This window comes from Portunus trituberculatus, chromosome 14 (assembly GCF_017591435.1).
Source record: "Portunus trituberculatus isolate SZX2019 chromosome 14, ASM1759143v1, whole genome shotgun sequence".
Classification (NCBI taxonomy): Eukaryota; Metazoa; Arthropoda; class Malacostraca; order Decapoda; family Portunidae; genus Portunus; species Portunus trituberculatus.
In genome coordinates, this window is record NC_059268.1 from 12,823,420 (window position 1) to 12,846,681 (window position 23,262).

At 38.7% G+C, this 23,262-nt stretch overlaps 1 protein-coding gene across 1 annotated transcript; it reads right to left on the reverse strand.

Moving 5' to 3' along the window:
- Window positions 1–281: 281 nt before the first annotated feature.
- LOC123503471 (conserved oligomeric Golgi complex subunit 4-like) lies at window positions 282–16,212 on the reverse strand. Its single transcript, XM_045253258.1, has 18 exons — window positions 16,049–16,212; window positions 13,475–13,672; window positions 12,448–12,538; window positions 11,945–12,031; window positions 11,652–11,845; window positions 11,118–11,274; window positions 9,563–9,695; window positions 8,105–8,234; window positions 7,600–7,847; window positions 6,850–6,994; window positions 6,363–6,461; window positions 5,970–6,099; window positions 5,568–5,704; window positions 4,926–5,111; window positions 4,307–4,444; window positions 3,872–3,942; window positions 3,506–3,628; window positions 282–390 (listed from the first exon to the last, which is right to left on the reverse strand). The coding sequence occupies exons 1-17, from the start codon at window positions 16,136–16,138 to the stop codon at window positions 3,586–3,588; spliced, it is 2,277 nt and encodes a 758-aa protein (XP_045109193.1). The 5' UTR covers window positions 16,139–16,212; the 3' UTR covers window positions 282–390; window positions 3,506–3,585.
- Between the last annotated feature and the right edge of the window lie 7,050 nt (window positions 16,213–23,262).

The following is a 23,262-nucleotide window of genomic DNA, read 5'->3' on the forward strand; positions in this document are numbered from 1 at the left end:
ACTCTGTCAGTTAATCTTCACTGTTCATTTAATTAGCTGTTGCCTGTCATAATGCATTGTCTCACACCATTGTTTTTGTATGGTAGGTCTCTTTCTAGTGATATAATGTTTTTGAATGTTCATAAGTGTCAGGTGGTTTTTTGTTGCTTAGCATCATGTGGTTTTTAGTGTGAGATGATCTTTATTGCTTGATGTTAAAATATTTTTATTGTTTTGCAGCCTTTATTGCCCAACATCATAATGTTTGAGTTTTGAAGACAGCAGGATAATGGAAATCATGGTAACTTTATCTACAAAATTTATATTGTATATATCTCTGGAATAAACAATCTGTGTTGCACAATACCAAGAACCAAGGCACAGGACTACTGCTGCCATGATGCAGGCCACCTGTAAGAAAACAAAACAAGTTAATGGATGGTTTTCTATGTACGAGTATCATCATTACCAATTTGTACAATTCTACTATTTTAGGGAGGTTAAGGATGTATTATGTTGGATAGCATGGATTGAGTTTCGTCCTGGTAGTACGAGGGATGAGAAAAGAAACCAAGACTTGTGGAGTGATGAGTGTTTTTCTCTCTCTCTCTCTCTCTCTCTCTCTCTCTCTCTCTCTCTCTCTCAACCCAAGACTTGTGGAGTGATGAGTGTTTTCTCTCTCTCTCTCTTTCTTTCTTCTCTCTCTCTTTATTTCTTTCTCTTTCTTTCTTTCTTTCTCTCTTTCTTTATTTTCTCTCTCTTTCTTTCTTTATTTCTCTCTCTCTTTCTTTATTTCTCTCTCTTTCTTTTCTCTCTCTTTCTTTCTTTCTCTCTCTCTTTCTTTATTTCTCTCTTCTTTATTTTCTCTCTTTCTTTATTTTCTCTTTCTTTTTTCTCTCTTTCTTTCTTTATTTCTCTCTCTTTCTTTCTTTATTTCTCTCTCTTTTCTTTATTTCTCTCTCTTTTTTCTTTATCTCTTTCTTTATTTCTCTTTCTTTATTTCTCTCTCTTTCTTTATTTCTCTTTCTTTCTTTATTTCTCTCTCTTTCTTTATTTCTCTCTTTCTTTCTTTCTTCTCTCTCTCTTTTTTTTCTCTCTCTTTCTTTCTTTATTTCTCTCTCTTTCTTTCTTTCTCTTCTCTTTCTTTATTTCTCTCTTTCTTTATTTATTTCTTTCTCTCTCTTTCTTCTCTTTCTTTCTTTCTTCTCTCTCTCTTCTTTCTCTCTCTCTCTTTCTTTCTTTCTCTCTTCTCTCTCTCTTTCTTTCTTTCTCTCTTTCTCTCTTTCTTTCTCTCTCTCTTTCTTTCTTTCTCTCTCTTTCTCTTTCTTTATCTCTCTCTCTTTCTTTCTCTTTCTTTCTTCTCTTTCTCTCTCTCTCTCTTCTCTCTCTCTCTCTCTCTCTCTCTCTCTCTCTCTCTCTCTCTCTCTCTCTCTCTCTGGGATATACATGCCCCTTTCACTTTTCACTCTAGACTTTCAGAGATATACACGCCCCTTTCACTTTTCACTCTAGACTCTTTCACTTTTCACTCTAGACTTTCAGAGATATACACGCCCCTTTCGCTTTTCACTCTAGACTTATTTATTTATATATATATATATATATATTTTTTTTTTTTTTTTTATACCAATTTACATAGATATACAGAGTTTTGTACATTATACATTACATACTTTCGTACAATATTAGGCTAAAGAAGTCAGAGTTAATGCCTTCTATCCGAAAGCCTGCCTCTGTCTGTCTGTCTGTAGCAGCCACTCATTCACTGTACACTTCAACTGCTGGCTGGACCAGCAGCTCTCTACACTCGCTTGCACAGCAACAAAAGCGTTCCACAAGCCGATATACGTGTTGAGGAACTGCCTTTGTTGGTGCCACATTCTGCACCTGGGCTGGAGCAGCTCCCCATGGGCACGGATGACGGTTCTGGTGGCAATCTCTCTCTCTCTCTCTCTCTCTCTCTCTCTCTCTCTCTCTCTCTCTCTCTCTCTCTCTCTCTCTCTCTCTCTCTCTCTCTCTCTCTCTCTCTCTCTCTCACACACACACACATACATACACACAGCATAGTGTAGTGGTTAGCACACTCAACATTCAAGTCCTGGAGCAGCGAGGCAAATGGGCAAGCCTCTTAATATGTAGCCCCTGTTCACCTAGCAGTAAATAGGTACGGGATGTAACACGAGGGGTTGTGGCCTCGCTTTCCCGGTGTGTGGAGTGTGCGTTGTGGTCTCAGTCCTCCCGGAAGATCGGTATATGAGCTCTGAGCTCACTCCGTAATGGGGAAGACTGGCTGGGTGACCAGCAAGCAACCGTGCACAAACACAGATAAACACACACACGCCTGGTAGCTCAGTGGTTAGAGCGCTGGCTTCACAAGCTAGAAAACCGGGGTTCGATTCCCAGGCCGAGTGGAGATATTTGGGTGTGTCTCCTTTCACGTGTAGCCCCTGTTCACCTAGCAGTGAGCAGGTATGGGATGTAAATCGAGGAGTTGTGACCTTGTTGTCCCAGTGTGTGGTGTGTGCCTGGTATCAGGCCTATCAGAAGATCCAAAATAATGAGCTCTGAGCTCGTTCCGTAGGGTAACGTCTGGCTGTCTCGTCAGAGACTGCAGCAGATCAAACAGTGAAACACACACACACATATAACATAAACTCAGATAAACACACACACACACGTAGTGTAGAGGTTAGCACGCTCAACTCACAATCGGGAGGGCCGGGTTCGAGTCCCGAGAAGTGGCAAGGCAAATGGGCAAGCCTCTTAATGTGTGGCCCCTGTTCACCTAGCAGTAAATAGGTACGGGATGTAACTTGAGGGGTTGTGGCCTCGCTTTTCCGGTGTGTCTTGTGTGTGATGTGGTCCTACCCAGTCCTACCCAAAGATCGCCCTATGAGCTCTGAGCTCACTCTGTAATGGAGAAGACTGGCTGGGTGACCAGCAAGCAACCAAGGTGAATTACACAAACACACACACCGCGTAATGTAGTGGTGAACACGCTTGACTCACAATCGAGAGGGCCAGGTTAGAGTCCCGGCGTGGCGAGGCAAATGGGCAAGCCTCTTAATGTGTAGCCCTTGTTCACCTAGCAGTAAATAGGGGGATGTGACTCGAGAGGTTGTGGCCTCGCTTTCTCGGTGTGTGGAGTGTGTTGTGGTCTCTGTCCTACCCGAAAATTTGTCTATGAGCTCTGAGATTGCTCTGTAATGGGGAAAACTGGCTGGGTGACCAGCAGGCAACCGTGGTGGTGGTGAATTACACACACACACACACACACACACACACACACACACACACACAATGATTAAGAACCCACAATCATTCCCCCCCTTTCTCTTTCTCTCTCTCTCTCAGTATTATACAGTATTATAAAGTAAGTACTTTAACAATAGCATCAGGCACTGAAGCTGAGCACAACCAAGATGAGTGCCTGCTTCTCAGTATAATTTTCTATCAAGCTTCATTGCCTATAAATGTGTAGACACTGCACACAAGAAATAAAATTTGTAAAACCAGGACAGCTTACCACCACAGCAGCCATGATGACTGTAGTCCTCAAGCATTCCACAAGTTTTATGTAAAACTTGCCGAGGGTGTAAGTATTACTTAAAGTTTTAATCTCTTGATTTCATCAGCTTTGAAGTCAACTCTGAAAAAGAATCATTACCATTAACTTAAGGAAACTGATACTGGAAGGATGGTTCCAATGTGCTTTATAAAAGATTGAAATACTCCATACTCATAATAATTAGAATCTTGATTACCAGGTAGCTTGTGCTACTTGTGTACATAATGATTAGTAGTATCTTGATTACCAGGTAGCTTGTGCTACTTGTGTACAGCTACAAACACTACAATAAGGTAAATTTTAATTGAATAACTAAAACTTTACCTAAGTTGCAGAACTTTCCTCATTTCTGATGGGGTTAATCTCCAGGTAGTGGTAGACGAATATTCAGAAACCTGTAAGTAATAATAGTGACAAAAATTTTACAAATAAAACAAGTCGTCTGAACTACTTTATCTTTTCTCTCAAAGGAGAATGCTCATTATCGAGCAAAAAAAGGGAAAAAACTGACAGGTAATTCTGAATAGATTGCAGTTAATTCATATTCATTATCATCAGTGTGTTTGTCAGTAAGTCAGAAAAAATTGAAATGAACTACAGCACATAAGTGTAGCAGTTGGAAAATATCTGAAAATTCCTTTTCGATAATCAAGTGAGACAAGCAGTTAATTCAAAGCAATTACATACATTATTATCATTGATGTGCTGCAACATCAGTCAAATAAATTTTAGAAGTGTAGAAATAACAAACAGTCCTACCTCTGCAAGGTTTTCCAAGTTGAGCAACGTTGCCATCTGCGTGAGTCTGGTGAGGTGTTCTCGAACTCCCCATTCAGACACTTGGGACAAATAGCCAACTATTGCTCGCACTTCTCGGTCAAACTGCAAGCCACCTAGCTGTATAATAGAACAGAGCCAATGATTAAAATTTCTTATTATAGTCTATTATATAAACACAATGGAACAACAAGGATTTTTGAAATTTTTTTAAGAAAATGTCTGAGAGAAATAGAACTGCAATTTAGTTTTGACCATTTGCAAGTGTTACAGACAGGTGTATCCTTAAGTACTATCCATTCATAATTTTCTTCCTGATTTATGTCATTTATAACTTGAATGTGTGTATGTTTGTATGTGTGCATGTGAGTTTGTCAGCTACTTCCACTGTGGGGATATTAGCATCAGTGTGGGTAAAAGGAGTGAAAGGTGATATATTTCGTTCTAAAAAATAGGTGTACCGGGGGGAAGTGTCTCTTCTCACTAGTCCTTGCTTTGAGAGATTATTAGTTTACTTGGGAATAGATTATTAAAATAGATCACAGACAATCACTATCCTTATCTTTGTTGTTTTTATTCTTGAATTATTCATGAAGCTCACCCGATTAAAAGAGGACTTGAAGACTGCTTTTTCAAGTTGTTCTGCCACCTCACTCACAAGCACTCCCACCAGAGCCTTGTAGTTTTCTTCAGTCAACAAAGATGTAAAAGATCCAAGCAATCCATCTACTTGCACCATCAGAGTCTGGCTAAAAGGATCATTTGCCTCATATGAAGCAAATTCTTCCTGAAATAAAGAAAACACTGAACAACATACTGAGATAGTGACTGAACAGGTTATTATATAAATTTGTTATTTTGCTATAACATGTGGAACACACACACACACGTTATAAGAATTAACCATTTTTAAAACCAGGTTTCATATTTATATGGATCATCCTTCATTATACTGAAAGAATTCATTTAGCATGTCTCCCCAAACTCACCATAGCAAATTGCCATCCATCATCCATCACCTTCATCATACTTATGACTCATGTATCAGAAGCTATGGAGGCTTCTGACACAGACTACATTCCTACGTTATCTCTCAAAGAATGAAATCTAAATGTAAGAACAGCTAATAAACTTTTTAAAAATAATCCCTATATTACCAACATCATGTGGGAAAATAAATATGAACTTTATGAAATCGTGAAACAATAAACAATATCTGAGGAAAGGTGGAAGAATAGTCTACCTCTTTGATGTCATGAGAGGTTGTGTTGAAGATGTCCACCCATGGCTTGACTCGAGGCTTGACAGCTGTTGCTCGCAGCTGGGATATTCCAAATTCCACAACTAATGCAAGCTTGCCTGTGGTTGCTTTTAAATCATCTGGCAATGTTCAAGTAAATAAAGATACAGACTATAGCCAACATTCACTGTTATCAATACCTTTTATAATAAGCAGTATACCATTCACTCTCAAATCAAGTGTGCATAAGGTTACTATATAGTTCATTAAAGTTAATTCTGTATAATCTCCCACATACTTAAATGCAATAATTTGATAAAAAAAAAAAAAAATCCATGAGTTAGTGCTATATTGGTAATTTCAACATAAAACCAACATTATCTGAACATTAATAGCACCACTCACTGAGACAGGAGTCAAGCTTTGCCCGGGCAGTGTTGCTGAGACCAACCATGGCACTGTTAATGCTGTCTTCTAGTGAGGCATGCAAGCTTCTGATGTGACGCATGCTAGTCTCAGTGTTGTTGAGGGCAGTCTGTTGAGTGCAAAACCTTCAATAAATTATTCAGTGGCTTTAAGAAACAGTCTGGGATTGCCACACTGTATTAACTACCTCTAAGAAAATAAATACTTATTCACTTTAAATTATATTAGTCAAAAATCACCAAAGCATAGCAATGAAACCAGCACACAGTAAGACCACAGCTGCTGCACTCAATACATAATGAAAACTATTGCAAATAATAAAAAATCTTCATTTATATTTCAAGGAAACTTTTATGAAATGCACATATATACCAGAAATGCTTGTCTCAAAGCATCTGAGTCTGTTGTGGTAGAATTGATCTTTCCAGCTTGGAGTGTTGACTGTAAAGAAGACTGCAAAACGGTGTACGCCTGCAAATACAAGCACATTAATTTGTACGCCCTAACTAAATAAGGAAACATCAAAATCTAAGAGAAAATTTGATAAATTAACAGTAAATTTGAGAAGGGTGGAAGCAATGCAAGTTGAGTGTACAACAAAGTAATTAAGTATGATTAAAGAAAAGAATGCAAAAAAATTGTAGACTATGAGAAGTTGGAAGGTGTATGGGATGCAATGAAAGATCACAATACACCCTCTTTGCAGTCTCATTTTCTCTTTTCAGCTTCAGTCATATTTACCTATTCACTTAATCATTTGCTTCCTTTCCTTACTCTCCACTCACTTTTCAAAAAATAGCTACTTCACAACATTTGATATGTCTATTAACTATTTTAATAGAAATAATTAATAACCAACCTGGTTGAGATCAAGATAGCCTTGGGCAGGAAAGCCTTTCCTCAATGTCTGTCTGAAGCCTTCTGCCAGTTGGGTCTCTACCAGGGTGACTGCATGGTTCAGCATTGCGCACACTCCATCAACGCTGCTTGAGGCAATGGATCGCCTGTCCAAGAACACAATGAAATTTGAAATTTTGTTATTCATCTATGCATCTCAAGGGCGAGAAGAGACTTGAAAAAAAAAAAAAATAATAATAATAAAAAAAATAAATAAATAAATAATTAAAAAAAAAAAAAAAAAAAAAAATTGTATCTGATCTGCCACATACATAATTGGGAGATAGTGACTGTAATTTATAATGAGTAGGTGGTGGATGCCATCTAATGAATGCAAACAATACATTATGATCAGGAAACATTCCCAATTAAATTTTTCATTTGTTTATGATCACATGAATGTGCATGACAGTCACATGTAAACAATCTCAAGATAATAAAAGAAATGTTTTTGTTTGCACTGTCTATGCCTGATTCAGTGTTTTAGCTATTTCAGTATCTAACTTTACTGCAACCTCTTCCATAATGGAACAGATACAATATTACTGTAAAGTAGCAAAAAAACAGTAAGTCAAAGAACCAAATATCCCATTAGAGTCAATGAAAGACTTCCTTATCTCACAAATCTATTCCACAGAACAGTATTTCAAAGAGAATTGACTGATGCATTAATGCCAAAGCTAAGAAATGCAAGAAAATTTCATTGACATACCTTACACTCTTTTTGATTATGTAAAAGGCATCATCTACTATTGAAGATGTATGGGCTGCATCTTCAACAGTGTCCATGATTAATGCCTTTTTGAAGGACTCATTAAGATAAAACTGTTCTAGTATGGTGTAGTCACCCACAATGACAGCCATGTCACACACCAACTGCGAATGTGATAGGCGTCCCTCAAACTCAGCTTCTTTCTTTTCCCTTTCTGCTGCTTCAGGAAGAGATGCTTCAAAGTCAGCCTGTAACAAATGTTAAAAAGTAGACAGGTGAAACAATTATATGTTCCAATAGATATAGTAGAAAGAGATAGAGTAGAGAGAGAGAGAGAGAGAGAGAGAGAGAGAGAGAGAGAGAGAGAGAGAGAGAGAGAGAGAGAGAGAGAGAGAGAGAGAGAGAGAGAGAGAGAGAGAGAGAGAGAGAGAGAGAGAGAGTCCTACAACAAACTGGATAAATGAAGCTAAATAGAATAGCAAGAAACAAGAAAAGAAATACTTACAGTAACCCGCCTGCGGATAAAGCGTAAATAAAGTTCTGCTCGGGCATTGATGAGGGTGAGCTCTCCCAGCAAGGTGTCCAGGTCCCTGGGATCTGGCTGGTCTGCCCGGGGTTCCCTCCCTGCCCCAAATCTGTGACAGCAAATACATTATTATTATTATTATGATTATTTTTGTTACTGTTATTATTACCATTGTTATCATTATCATTACCAACCTTATAATTATCATCTTATTACTATCATCACCATAATTGTCCTTACTATGAAATTCTAAAAGGAAAAAATTCATGGAATTGACACATATTCTGACAGAATATTTCATAACATAACATAACATAACATAACATAACATAACATAAATAATAGGATAACAAAGGGCCACCAGGGCCCATCTAGGTTATCCTGTATCAGTCGCACAGCGACCTCGTCATCAGTACTTAAAGATACACTTACAAGTACACAATACATTATATACTAATTCTAAATATTTGGCCCATTAACAGGGCTAAGTCCTGCAGCGAAATCCTCTACAATTTGTGGTCCCCATACATGGGGATCATGTCTTGTTTAACTATAGTAAATTTCTTATAAAAACTATCATGCAGTGCTATACATAATTATAAATCTAATAAATTTAAGTGCTTATCTAATCTGTTTTTAAACATTGTCAAACTAGTGCTATTTACAACCATCTCTGGCAATGCATTCCAGAAGTCTACCACCCTATGACTAAAGAAATATTTTCTTATATCTAACCTGCAGCCTTGCTTTCTAATCTTCCTGCCATGATTTCTAGTCCTATTTCCTCCTCTAAGGTAAAGAAAGATCTCACATCTATGTAGTTTGTATCTGAGAACATTTTAAATAACTCTATCATATCCCTCTTATACATCTCCTCTCAAATGAAAACATGTTTAATTCCTTTAATCTATCTCTATACTCCAGGCGCTTTAATGCTGGTATCATCCTAGTTGCTCTTCTCTGAACTGCTTCTAACATGTTGATATCCTGCCTATAGTGGGGTGACCAGGCCTGTATGCAATACTCTAAATGGGGCCTAACATAGGAATTATATAAGCTACGCACCACTTCCTTACTTTTATAACTAACATTTCTATTTATAAAACCCAGGATCCTATTTGCCCTATTTCTTGCTTCTAAACATTGCTTTAAAAATTTCATAGTCCTGTCTATCACTACTCCTAAATCCTTTCCTTCCTCTACTGCCTCTAGCCAACATCCCTCCATCTCATAGTTAAAGTTTGTGTTGTCTTTACCTAAATGCATAACCTGACACTTTTTAGAATTAAAGATTTCAATGAGCAATCAAGTACCCCAAGTATTTCAATGAATTGTAATGAACTACTGCATATACTTATTATTATCTTAAGCCTATCTAAGTTCCTCCTGGTGTTACATGTTCCTCTTGGTAGAAAAGATATAGATCAAGAAAATTACCTAAGAGAGCTTCGCACAGCTGACACAACAGCATCAAGTCGCCTGTGCTTCCTCATCTCAGAGCTGATGCGACCAGCTTGCCGGTCACACTCACGTTGCAGCATCTCCACCACCAGAGAAAGATGGCCAGGACCTGTACAGTTTTATAGAAATAAATTTCCTTTCTTATATAACTAAAAACAAATACTAGTTATTACTGAGTAGTGATGTTGAACTCAAAGATGCCACACCAGCTCAAGTTGTGCAGCTCATTCTAATGATTTTTTTTTTCAGTCGTGTCACAAAGGTGCATAATCATATAATACATATGAGATACAGTGTTAACCCTTATGTTCCGGTTATTAAACTATTTTCCAATATCCCATGATGGGTAAAAATGGTAAACCTAGAAATTGTCAGAAGACTGTTTGAATACTAATAATTATTTTATCTTTGTTATTCTGAATACAATGATGTACTTTCTAGCTCGATGTGACCTCTGTAAGTTTAGTTATTGCCTTATCAAGGATTCCTCCTCTGCCTGCTGTGTGACCCGTCAAGCAGAAACAGCTCGGTGAGCAATGACACTGCACAAACACACACACACACACACACACACACACACACACACACACACACACACACACACACTCTCTCTCTCTCTCTCATCTTGGAAGAGAAATTGTACACTTCCAATGAGAGAGAGAGAGAGAGAGAGAGAGAGAGAGAGAGAGAGAGAGAGAGAGAGAGAGAGAGAGAGAGTATTCTTTCACCCCTTTTCATATCAAGTTTCAAGCAAATAACATGTAGGTATCATCTCTCTCTCTCTCTCTCTCTCTCTCTCTCTCTCTCTCTCTCACACACACACACACACACACCCTTGATCGTCTTCCCAGAACACGAGAGGCACGCCTGCGTCTCTGTGAGCCAATCTACGTTCTCAATACGATGTTTGGAGTCTGTTCTCCATCACCACTATCTCTGTCTTCTCTCTGTTCTGAGAAAACAGGTGGATCCTCTGAATCATTTTCCGAGTATTCACTACTGCTGTCTTCGCTTTCTTCAGTTTCTTCCTCATAATCACTGTCATTGTAGTCAGGCTCAGAAGCACTGCCAAATAAAAATTATCTGTCTTGTTCCATAGTGAGTTATGAACTGAGACGTCCCTTCGCTCTTATCAGGGTGCTTTCGACACGGCGGGTTGCTGGGGTTGCCAAGTGTCACCCTCAGAATGGGAGAATAGCTTCGTTACCCCTAAATATACAGAGCTAGTGGCAACACTAAAGGTGGTAAAAGAAGCCAGATACTTCCACTCGCCATCTGACTCGAGAAACCACGCGTGGAGCTCAAACATGAAGGGCAAAAATTGTTTATTACGGGAACGATCGCCGTCGCTATGGACGCACTGATGCAATCGTTCATATACGATTGCCGGAACATAAGGGTTAAATGAATATACCTGCCATTTCTTTGTTTTTGTTAGGTTGTCCTGTTTACATTATGTGCCTCATATGATGCAACACATAGGAAAACAATATTGTCAATAAACCTTCATACATAAGAGAAGGAAACTTACCGTAATATGTTTCAATAATAGGTTGTCGGACTTCAATAGTTCTGGCAATTCCCTCAAACAAAAGTGTAAAAGTGTCTGCCCAAATAACATGGGACCGCTTCTCTCTCGGACCAAGATTCTGAGCTGCTGCCAGATTTTGGGCAGTGGACTCCTGAACCTGTACAACAAGGAGATAACAGACATTAAAAAAAATAAATAATAAATAAATAAATAATGATAATAAATAAAATAAAATAAAATGAAATAAAAAACAAATAAATAAAACTAACTCCTAAAGATACAATTATAGAAAACATCATTCCTCAAATTCCTGGTCTTTACACCAATCCTAAAATTTTCTCCATCCAAACAACATTTTCCTGCATTTATCAACTATCCAATCAACTTAATCTTTTAAAAGTCATTCCAAGTAAGAAAGCCTTTATTGCTATTCTCCTGAATGATTTGTTCCAACAAACTAAATAAATGCTTACCTAATGTGGGAAAGTAATTTCATTCACAAAGAAATAGGATGCCACTTGATAAATTTCTTACCTTTGCACATAAATAAGTAGTGAATTTCTTCAAACCTTCTTCGTGTTTGTTTAGTAAAGGAAAGAGCTTGAAAAACCTGTCCACACTAGCCATGTCCTCTCTCTTAACTGCTTCATCGAACTTATGGGTTATCAATGAGCTCAACTCCTTCTCTGCTTGCCGCAGCCGGTCAAACCAAGTCTCCACATTTTCAGCTTTGAAAAATAAATATGTAAGTAATGTAATATCCAATATTACCAGGCTGGGTTAGTCTTTCAGGATTCATAGAACAATCTTAACCTCATCCTTAATACCTTTACTGGCAGAATCAGTGGTGTGCAGGAGTAGTGTCTCGTCCATGGCCAGGAACCTATGAATGTGGGCAGCAGCTGTCTCATAGTCTGCCAAAGTTAATACAAAGAAATGAATTTATCATTTGGGATACATATTTATATATCTTTAAAAAGTTCAAGAGTTTTTGTACTATTGATACAATAAACATAATACGTAATATTATTTTTTTGTAACAAACGAACTTGTCATCATAATGAGTTTACCACTCAAGAATGGAGTTCTAGTATTACGATATAAAAAATGGAGGCGTTTTCAAAATGACCATTAAAAATAATCATCTATATAAGGCAATGAATTAGTAATCATTCTTATCAATACAAAAGTACTACTGATTATAAACAAACATATACTTTTAAGAAACCCTTCATAATTCAATGTGGGAAAACATCAAACAAGCCTTCCATTTTTTTTTATTAAATTATGCAGAACTTAAGTATCATGAAGCTGTTATAACAAGACCTACCTTCCTGTGCTAATGCAGTGGCCACTCCTCCACTACAGCCTTCCAAGTCCAGCAGATCTCCAACCCTTGCCTGTGTCTCCACAACTCGGCTCTATCATCAACAACAGGAACACTCCATTATAAACACATTAGGTTAAAGCAAACTATTCTATATACCTAACTCAGTAGTCCCAATAATCACAATGATCCTCCAAGTAACCATAAGATTTTACTCTTAAAGTTGTATATTACTCATTCTCTCAGAATTTTTTTTCCCTTACAATTGCAAATCTATTTCTAAACGGAAAAAAAAAAAAAAATCTCTTCATATGACAAGTCTCTCAAATTATGTGCTATTTTGATTTCTGCTTTCCATATTCCATCTTTTATTATCCTGATACACTTTTATTCATGAGATGGCCAAACTAATGCTGAATATTCAAGTCTAAGACATATTAATCCAACAATTCTATTCTAACTCTATTCATTATTTTTTCATTCAAATAGTAAGCAAATATCAGACAGTATGAGGCTAGGTCCTATTCTGTACACACACACACACACACACACACACACACACACACACACACACACACACACACACACACACACACACACACCCGGTAGCTCAGTGGTTAGAGCGCTGGCTTCACAAGCCAGAGGACCGGGGTTCAATTCCCCGGCCGGGTGGAGATATTTGGGTGTGTCTCCTTTCACGTGTAGTCCCTGTTCACCTAGCAGTGAGTAGGTACGGGATGTAAATCGAGGAGTCGTGACCTTGTTGTCCCGGTGTGTGGTATGTGCCTGGTCTCAGGCCTATCCGAAGATCGGAAATAATGAGCTCTGAGCTCGTTCCGTAGGGTAACGTCTGGCTGTCTCGTCAGAGACTGCAGCAGATCAAACAGTGAAACACACACACACACACGCACGCACGCACGCACGCACACACACACACACACACACACACACACACACATACTTGTTTCAAGCAACTTACCAGTTACACATCATAATATCCATGCTTTCATTATAACACAATAAAACCTACCTTTGCCAAGTCCAGCTGCCGTACTTTGGCTGAGACATTATTGGCCAGCTGATGTGTGAAAGATATGGTGTTCTCCAGCTGTCTTGCATCAGCCTGAACCAACTGTAAGGTAGGGACAAGGCGGGCAAGTTGGGACAATCGGGCCTCAAGATGGTGACGGTTTCCTACACTCCACTCGAGTCGTTCAGCAACAGCAATCTGTGACATTATACTGTATTCAATAATATGTACAGAGTATGACCACAGGTAACACACTGATTTCACCTAGATTTAAATTTTCTCTTTTCTTTTCCCTTCATGAAATTTTATGAACTTCTTGAATACACTTTTAATAGTTTTTTACAACTGTCTATTCTATATATATATATATATATATATATATATATATATATATATATATATATATATATATATATATATATATATATATATATATATATATATATATATATATATATATATATATATATATATATATATATATATATATATATATATATATATATATATATATATATATATATATATATATATATATATATATATATATACACACGGAGTTCTGTCCTACAGTGCAAACAATTTGATACCACTCACGAACATCTAACATAACATTCCATATTTTCATGCACTTGAGAATATTCTTAATAAATTTGATGTATTTTAGAAATGAGACTAATACCTGATATTTTATTATCCTGCTTAAAACTGTAACAAATTGCAATGATTATCAGTTTGCTTAATATGAAAGTTAACCTACTTTGTTGAGCCAAAGGTATCATGTAGATTTCTCCTTTCACTGTTACTTATTATATATAATTCATTATATACAATTTCCTCCCAACATTTTTGCTCACTTAAACTAATTTCCTCCCTAATTACCAAGGTTAGTGATACCAAAAGGTTAGGATAGCATAATGAGAGTACAGGAAGGGGGCTGAAGATATTTCCTAGTTATTTCTAGATAATAAGTCTGTGCCCCTAACACTGGAACCCTCTCCATCCTACCCAAATAAGCTGTAGGGAATCAGGAGTTCTTGGTGGGAGAAAAAATAAGTGAAATATCAGTCTTCAACGGTCAAGGAGATATTCTCATGATATTTAACTTTTCTAACCTAACCGTGGGTGGCGGTTGGGAGGACACTGTGCTACGAACTAAGCATAACAAAATCTAACCTAATCCAGGGGGCCTGTGCTCTTCCTGGACTCCTCCCCGACCAGCTGGAACATTAACCTAACCAAGCACAACCTAACCTAAACTAACGTGAGACATCAAAAATTGTACCGTTATGTCTTACTGGTGGTGAAGCAATAGGGATATGCATAGTTTTGCAGCTTCGTAATAAATACACAGAACCTCTTCTTAAGGTGGGTTCACATGTGCCAATTTGCAACTGAAAATTTACGCACATAGAGTTTCTGACTCATCCTTTCTAGATGGGAAGTGTCACATGTAGGGCTTGGAAAGTATCGACTAGTTGGTGCCTTGACGAGAAGTGAATGTAAACAAACAGCTAATTGCCACGATGTCTTCCTTCAGTGACAATGCTGAAGCTGTGATTGCTCTTCTCTTGGTGTACCAGAGGAGTCAACAGAAAAGAAAATGCCCGTGGAAACGTCCCCGACTAAGTAGAAGGAAAGAAAGGAGTGTCTACCACACTCTAAATTAGCCTACACTTCTCATAAGAAAATTGTTAATCTTAAGAAGACTATGCACAATTGCAATCAGATTATATCCTGACAAGTCTTCAATCCTCACCTCCAACAACACCTTGCATTGAGGGAAACAGTTATTGTGGAGTGGCAGCTATTTCGTCAAACGACGGTTTGCGGTTTGTGCAAGTTTTTCTTCCCTGTATAATTCATTTCTGGGATGCTAGATGTGTTCTTCTTCCCTCACCAACTCTAACATCTTCTCTATACCTGGAGACCACATTTTTAAAGCTTACTCCGTGACTTTAAAACGTAAATAAAGTTGGAAATCGACTAACAAGACCAACATGTCATTGTTTTGCGACTGCTTTCTCTAGTCGCTAGGCACCGATTTTGTCGGAAACTCCACGTACATAAAATTTTAGTCGCAAATTGGCACGTGTGAAGCCGCCTTTAATGTCTGTATATCATATCTCAAATACTGGTGTTGCTAAATATCCCATGTAGTTATTTTTATTATTATTATTATTTTTACTGCTAAACAATAGCACTGTTTGCTTCACCTCGCTCCACTGGGTAGCCACAGAAAGAAATGACTGAGCCTTTAGCTGCTAAAGGCTCAGTCAAGAGTCAGGCGTTCTGCTAAAGTTTAGCAGAACGCCTGACTCTTGAGATTATTACATTCATACTACACCCGTGCCTTACAAATCTTTCTACGTTTATGCTAAGGTCATCGACGTTTTTTGCATGACATGAGTTTTGTGCTTGTATTTGACGAGGCTGTGAAAAAGAGCACTACCGTTTAATGAATAGAAAGTATAAACCAATATGATGTTTCGGTACTCCTCCCTCTTCCCAAAAGATCAACGTGGCAGTGTTCCCAGCCTTCATCGTCTCGCCCACCACACCCAGATGGCTCACCTCTTCATCACAAAGCTTCTCGTATGCCCTCTTTATGTCACTTAAAGACGTCAGCTTCTTTGGGTCAACATGTTCCTCCTCGTCACCCATTGTACAAAATTTCAGCACTGAAGTTCGTCCAGCCGCAACTTGTCAACTGTAGGTTACAGCTGCTGACGATGATTCATGAGCAGATGCCAGATGATCTTGATCTCAATGTTACAGGTGTATAGGGATACGGTAACTCCTGCAGGCTAAATTTACAGTATTAGCCACACTAATTTTGGAAAAAAAGTAAAGAATGGCACCTCCTTTCTAATCATTGAAACAACCATACAAGGTGACAGAATACTTACTATATAACATGTCTGTGATGTTTTAATGTGGGAACGGTTTTTGTAAGGCCATAGTGATGAAATGAATATTCCGGTGCATGCGGAATCTAAGTCCACAATTATTTATTATTATTTTATTTATCTATTTTTTTTTTTTTTTTTTTTTTTTTTTTTTTTTTGGTTAGTGTCTGCGTTTTGGTTAGGCTGGGTTAGGTTAGGTTAGGTTAGGTTAGGACGGTTAGGTTGAAATAATAATAACCTGCAGTCCCCGGCTAGCAGGTTATTATGTTAGGTTAGGATAATTTCAGCGAAAATTATCCATGAATTTTTACATTTTCCAGATTTTCCTTAAAAACGGGTGTTTTTGTCCTTAGATTTCCCCCGGTTCGCCATATCTCGCCTCTTGGCTCCCTCTCTAAAAAAAACCCCCGATTCACCACAGTCCCCCAAGCTTTTTGGGGCAGGTTGGGTGAGTGGGATGGAGGAAAGGGGGAGGTCCTATTCTGTAAATTTAGCTTAATTTTCCCTATATCTAGCGTACCACTATTCTCCAGGAACTTCTTGTCTCAGTATTGTTTCATTGTCTCCCTACCTACCTATAGGTGGTACAATCTACAGATAAACAATCCCAGCAATACTAAATTTACTATCCATTCCCTTTCTACATTCTTCACTTCTTCATTCTTATGATACCCTAAATCATACAGAATCACTTGCATAATTTAACTCCAGTCTCTTCCATAGCTCTCATACGCTCCAGATCATGTACCATAGATGTTCCTCTCCCATGCCACACATCTTGAACACTTTACTACGCTCATACCATCTGTAATTCCTTACATTCATGATTCACATCACATAACTCTCAAAGGTTCTACTGCTGCATGAGAGAGAGAGAGAGAGAGAGAGAGAGAGAGATTGGCGGAGGGGGGGGAAGAGAATGCTCATGGCATTGTGCAAATATAATGCAGTTCCCAAATTCCTTACGGTTTGTTGTTTCACCGCCACCTCCCCAGTCTCTCTCTCTCTCTCTCTCTCGTTTGCTGTTATGTTACAAGTGGGCCCTGCTGACCATGCATATTATATAGTTTAGAGTGTGTTATTCACCACGGTCGTCTGCTGGTCACCCAGCCAGCCTTTCCAAGTTTCCCCTACGGACAGAGCTCAGAGCTCATACTGACCGACCGATCTTCGGGTAGGACCGTAGGACCGAGACCACATCACACACCACACATACCGGGAAAGCGAGGCCACAACAGGTTAGGTTACATCCCGTACCTATTTACTGATAGGTGAACAGGGGCTACACATTTACCTCGTCGCTTCCTGGGACTCGAACCCGGACCCTCTCGGTTGTGAGCCGAGCGTGCTAACCACTATACCACTACACTATGCGTGTGTGTGTGTGTGTGTGTGTGTGTGTGTGTGTGTGTGTGTAATTCACCACGGTCGTCTGCTGGTCACCCAGCCAGTCTTCCCCATTACGGAGCGACCTCAGAGCTCATAGACCGATATTCGGGTAGGACTGAGACCACAACACACTCCACACACACACCCGGTGTGTGTGTGTGTGTGTGTGTGTGTGTGATATTTTCACCCGCAATTCATCGAGCTTTCTAAAATAGGTTCCTCCTTCAACCTGCTCACCGTAACCTCAGAAGCACAGTAGCACACAGACCACGTACGCATGTCCCGGTGCAAGCCGACGTCACCACGTGTCCCCGTTCTGCAGGCCCGAAACTTTTACAGAGTCATCCTCCGGTTTTCACTATTATAAAAGGAAAATCTATATCATTACATCTGTTCATTTGTTTAGTCTTTAGTGGAAACATGAGGATGGCAGATATGAAAACCTAGTTTCAACATCAAAGAAATGCATACATTTTCACCGTCATGGGTGAGTGGGAGATTTATGAGCGTCAGTCATTGCTTGTAATCGGCGGTTAAGCCCCGTTACGTTTCATGTTCGTACGAGAGAAACTCATCGTAACGGTAGCTGAGACGCACCACCGCTGCCGTACCCGAGTTTGTCGGATACTTCCTTGCCTCAGACCGGCATTGGCTTCTGGTGAAGTTAGACCTGTGCTTAATGGGCTTCTGACAGACAAAGAAACCCAAACGCATAGAAGTATACAGTGAACCGTACGTCACCAAAACTGAAATTACTTAAATCTGTTGTTAGCGGTGACAAAAGTATTGCATTTCTGAAACTGTTAGCAACCTCAGTGATAAAACACTTGGAAATAATAAAAAATTTGGGAACAATTAACTACCAAAACGGTGAAGCATCATGACTAATCATATAGTGTTTATGCTGCTGCTGGGCGTCACCTTGGCTTTGAAGCAGCAACAACACGGAAATACACGTGACTGGTACCAATACACTAAAAGTGAGAACTCTCCCGACCATCGTGCGTCTAACAATAATGACATGCGAAGACGATTATCAACTTCATCCGTAGGTGCTGCTCAGGTCGGCCGGGAGGGCATCCGTCACACTGAGACAGAAAATGCAGAAAGCGTAGAAATTCTTCACGGAGAAAGTTTTAGAGGCCACATTAATTCCTATAATCCGATGAAGATGGCCCGCTTTGTGGCTGATCCTCACCTGGTTCACCTAATCGAGGATGTGGATGAGGAAGAACAAGAGACTCTGAGGGAAACGACTGCAAGTATCCCGTTGGCGATTGAGCGGGTAACGAAGGCCCCTACGATGGAGACAGTCACTGTACATTACGAGGCCACCAAAGTTCCCCTTCTCTCTTACATATGGAATGAATTCATTAATCTAGGAGATCTGCTAGGGCGTGAAGTTTATGACACAGTCTCCGCTCGCCTCTCTTTCCTCTGGCGATCATTCGTAAAACTGCTTAAATCCCGCCGGAGACGAGCTGTCACAGATACATCATCTATTATTGAGAGAGAAAAAAAAAAGATACAAAAACTTAGAAAGTAAGACATTAATCTAATATATTTATTGTATTCAGCCTAATGTTAGTAATGTCGATTATGCTTTATAGCCAATCACAAAATATTTTCTTACATTTTACAAGCGTACAGTGCGCTTGTGAAAAATTAAATAAAGTTATTCAATCTTTTAATATCAACAAACTTTATTATCCCATATTTGTGAACTCACGTATTTTACCTCCATCTCAATCTCACACGCATCGCCTCAAAAATTTCATGTATCTTTACAAATATTTCCCAAATATTCTTTTTAACTTTTTTTTTTTTTCGAGAGAAATTGTTAAACCGAATTTTCCCGATTATAAAACGTCCGCTTTCCTTCAATTTGTAATTGGAAACCTAAAATACCTAATTTCCCTGGGGGCTTGATTGATGACTATTTTTGTAGCAGTGTATACAACAAGAGTGGAGGTTGGATCATGCCGGCTACCCCCTAAACATAGGACAGACAGCCTGAGACAGGATTTAAACGTCAGTCAGGAGGTGGAGCTTCTCTTCTTCGCAGGGGCTTTGTTCATACAGAACGGAGCCAGGAAAATACACCCCCAACAGCCACAGGCCGTGGGTGCTAACCAAGGATTCTAGGATATTCCTTGGTGATAATAACTGTCCCTGGGGTCTTTAATCTCCCTACTCCCCCGCTCCAACAAGGCGTTGCCTTACCTGACTAGGGGGTGCACACCCTGAACCCTACTTCTTACTCTTCGGGACTTTTAGGAGCTGACAACCATGTTATTCACTATGGGCAGAACTGAGGATAAAAACGTGGGAAAGTACTGTCATCAACTGTAACAATTTTTGTCTCATCGAAACATGCCTTTATAAACTCTGCGTAATTAATAAAAATAAAGATTATGATGGTTGAAAAGTTAAATTTTCCAGTCAAAGGCAGTGTTCCAGTGACATTAGAAACAGCAACACACCTAACTCAGTGCCCTTCTCATCTATTAACGATGTCAGATTCCACATCTATACATTAGGAGAGGGAATATCAACAGAGGAGTAATTATTCAGGATACGTTACTTTAAGCTAAGGTAGATGATGGGCGGTGTCGCCGTCGGCGAGAAGGCAACCAGCATGGGAAGCGACGAAGGTTGGGCGAGCACAGGCACTGTAGGTGGGTGGGAAGCACTGTGTGTGTGTGTGTGTAATTCACCTCCTCGGTCGCCTGCTGGTCACCCAGCCAGTCTTCCTCATTACGGAGCGAGCTCAGAGCTCATAGACCGATCTTCGGGTAGGACTGAGACCACATAACACACTACACACACCGGGAGAGCGAGGCCACAACCCCTCGAGTTACATCCCGTACCTATTTACTGCTAGGTGAACAGGGGCTACACATTGAGGCTTGCCCATTTGCCTCGCCGCCTCCGGGATTCGAACCCGGACCCTCTCGAGTGTGAGTCGAGCGTGCGAACCACAACACTACGCGGTGTGTGTGTGTGTGTGTGTATATATATATATATATATATATATATATATATATATATATATATATATATATATATATATATATATATATATATATATATATATATATATAAACACACACACACGGCAGTTAAAGATATGAAGTCCAAGTGGAGAGCAGTAAACAGCGGAGTGCCACAGGGGTTAGTATTGGCGCCAATACTTTTTCTCGTATATATAAACGACATGCCAGAGGGAGTGAACAGCTACATAAATCTGTTTGTGGACGATGTGAAACTGTGCAGTCATAAAACAAAAAGAGGATTGTGAAATACTGCAGGAAGACTTAAACAAGATCTGGAAATGGAGTAAAAAATGGGAGATGGAATTCAATGTGGACAAAAGCCATGTCATGGAAATGGGAAAAAGTGAAAGACGACCAGTGGGAATCTATAAGATGGGAGATGGAGTAGAACTAGAAAAAGTAAAAAGGAAAAGGACTTGGGAGTGACGATGGAAGAAAACAATCAACCGGTAAGCCATATTGATAGAATTTTCAGAGAGACATATAATTTGCTAAGGAATATTGGATTAGCATTTCACTATATGGACAAAGAAATGATGAAGAAATTGATAAGTACTAAAATAAGACCCAGATTGGAATATGCAGGAGTTGTGTGGACCCCATAAAAGAAACACATAAGAAATTGGAGACTACAAAAATGGCTACAAGAATGGTTCCAGAATTTAAAGGGATGACATATGAGGAGAGACTAAAAGCTATGGATCTACCAACCCTGGAACAGAGAAGAGAGAGGGATCTGATACAAGTTTATAAATTGATTAACGGAATGGATCAAGTGGATAATGAGAAACTAATCCTGAGAGAAGAATATGACATTAGAAGCACAAGATCACATAGTAAGAAACTGAGGAAAGGAAGATGTCTGAGAGATGTTAAAAAATATAGTTTCCCGCAAAGATGTGTTGAGACTTAGAACAGTTTGAGTGAGGAAGTGGTGTCAGCAACGAGTGTGCATAGTTTTAAGGAAAAATTGGACAAGTGTAGATATGGAGACGGGGCCACACGAGCATAAAGCCCAGGCCCTGTAAAACTACAACTAGGTAAATACACACACACACACACAGAGTGCTTCCCACCCACCTTCAGTGCCTGTGCTCGCCCAGCCTTCGTCGCTTCCCATACAGGTTGCCTCTTTGCTGACACTGCCCATCATCTACCTTAGCTTAAAGTAACATATCTTGAATAATTACTCCTCTGTTGATATTCCCTCTCCTAATGTGTGTGTGTTCGAATCCCACCACGTATCGCTTTGAAACTATACCATTTGTCGAGTGGTTTAAAGTTACACACGTCATCATGATACCCAGGTTCTAGGCGGTTACACCAAAGACGCATTTGGGTGGTGATATGGGTCCTAATATGGATACCACCATAAATTAAACTGCCTGCGCCACTAATGGGTGGAAGCTGAACAGCGGTTCCTATACATACTCTTCAAGTATATCTACAAGCTCTATAGGCCACAGCATATAAAAAGAATAATAGAAAAAAAAAATATATATATATATATATATATATATATATATATATATATATATATATATATATATATATATATATATATATATATATATATATATACATATATATATATATATATATATATATATATATATATATATAGAGAGAGAGAGAGAGAGAGAGAGAGAGAGAGAGAGAGAGAGAGAGAGAGAGAGAGAGAGAGAGAGAGAGAGAGAGAGAGAGAGAGAGAGTACATACTTCATTACTCTCCTCAGCAGACACTACAGTAGGGATAACATTCTGGACACTTCACCCTTGCCAGTGCAGCAAACAGATGGAGTCTTAATGGAACTGATAAAGGGAGTACTCATTGTATGGATGATGAAGAAAAGATTATTATAATTATCGTTATTATTTGATCAGTCATTAACAACTTTAGTTCTTTGAATATTGTAAAATATTTTGTCAATTTTTCTTTCTTTACAAAATATAGGATGACTGTAAAACGTGTGATCAGTCCAAATCTATTAATGTAACTGGTGACATTACTTGTTTCATCTCAAATTTAAAATGCAAAGTTGCAGATCCAAGACATCATGTTAAACTCTGATCCTGACAAGGTTCGTAAGGGCAACATGTCTTGATAATAAAACATAGAGCTAAGAAGATTTTGGAAGAAAAAAAAAAATAATAAATAAATAAATAAATAAAAATACAGGGAGTCCTACATTTGCACAACTTTAGATTGCATGAATTCAAAATAGCATGGTGTCAAAAAATAGGATTTTTTCTCATATTATACAGATTCCTTAAAATAACACGATTTCAAGAAAACATGAGTATTAATAAAACATGTTTACTCAATACAGTAATTGTTTGTTTTATTTCAAACAACTCCAATCCTTTAACATAGTGTATGTTCAGTTTACTCCACAACTGTGGGTAATCATCCTTACATAGCACAGAATTTACT

Coding starts and splice junctions, on each gene's coding strand:
- LOC123503471 (XM_045253258.1), bottom strand. CDS start 16,138: ATGGGTGACGAGGAGGAACATGTTGACCCAAAGAAGCTGACGTCTTTA. Junction 12,032..12,447: donor CACTGCATTAGCACAGGAAG/GTAGGTCTTGTT, acceptor TAACTTTGGCAG/ACTATGAGACAGCTGCTGCC. Junction 4,445..4,925: donor TCAAGTCCTCTTTTAATCGG/GTGAGCTTCATG, acceptor TCTATTATACAG/CTAGGTGGCTTGCAGTTTGA.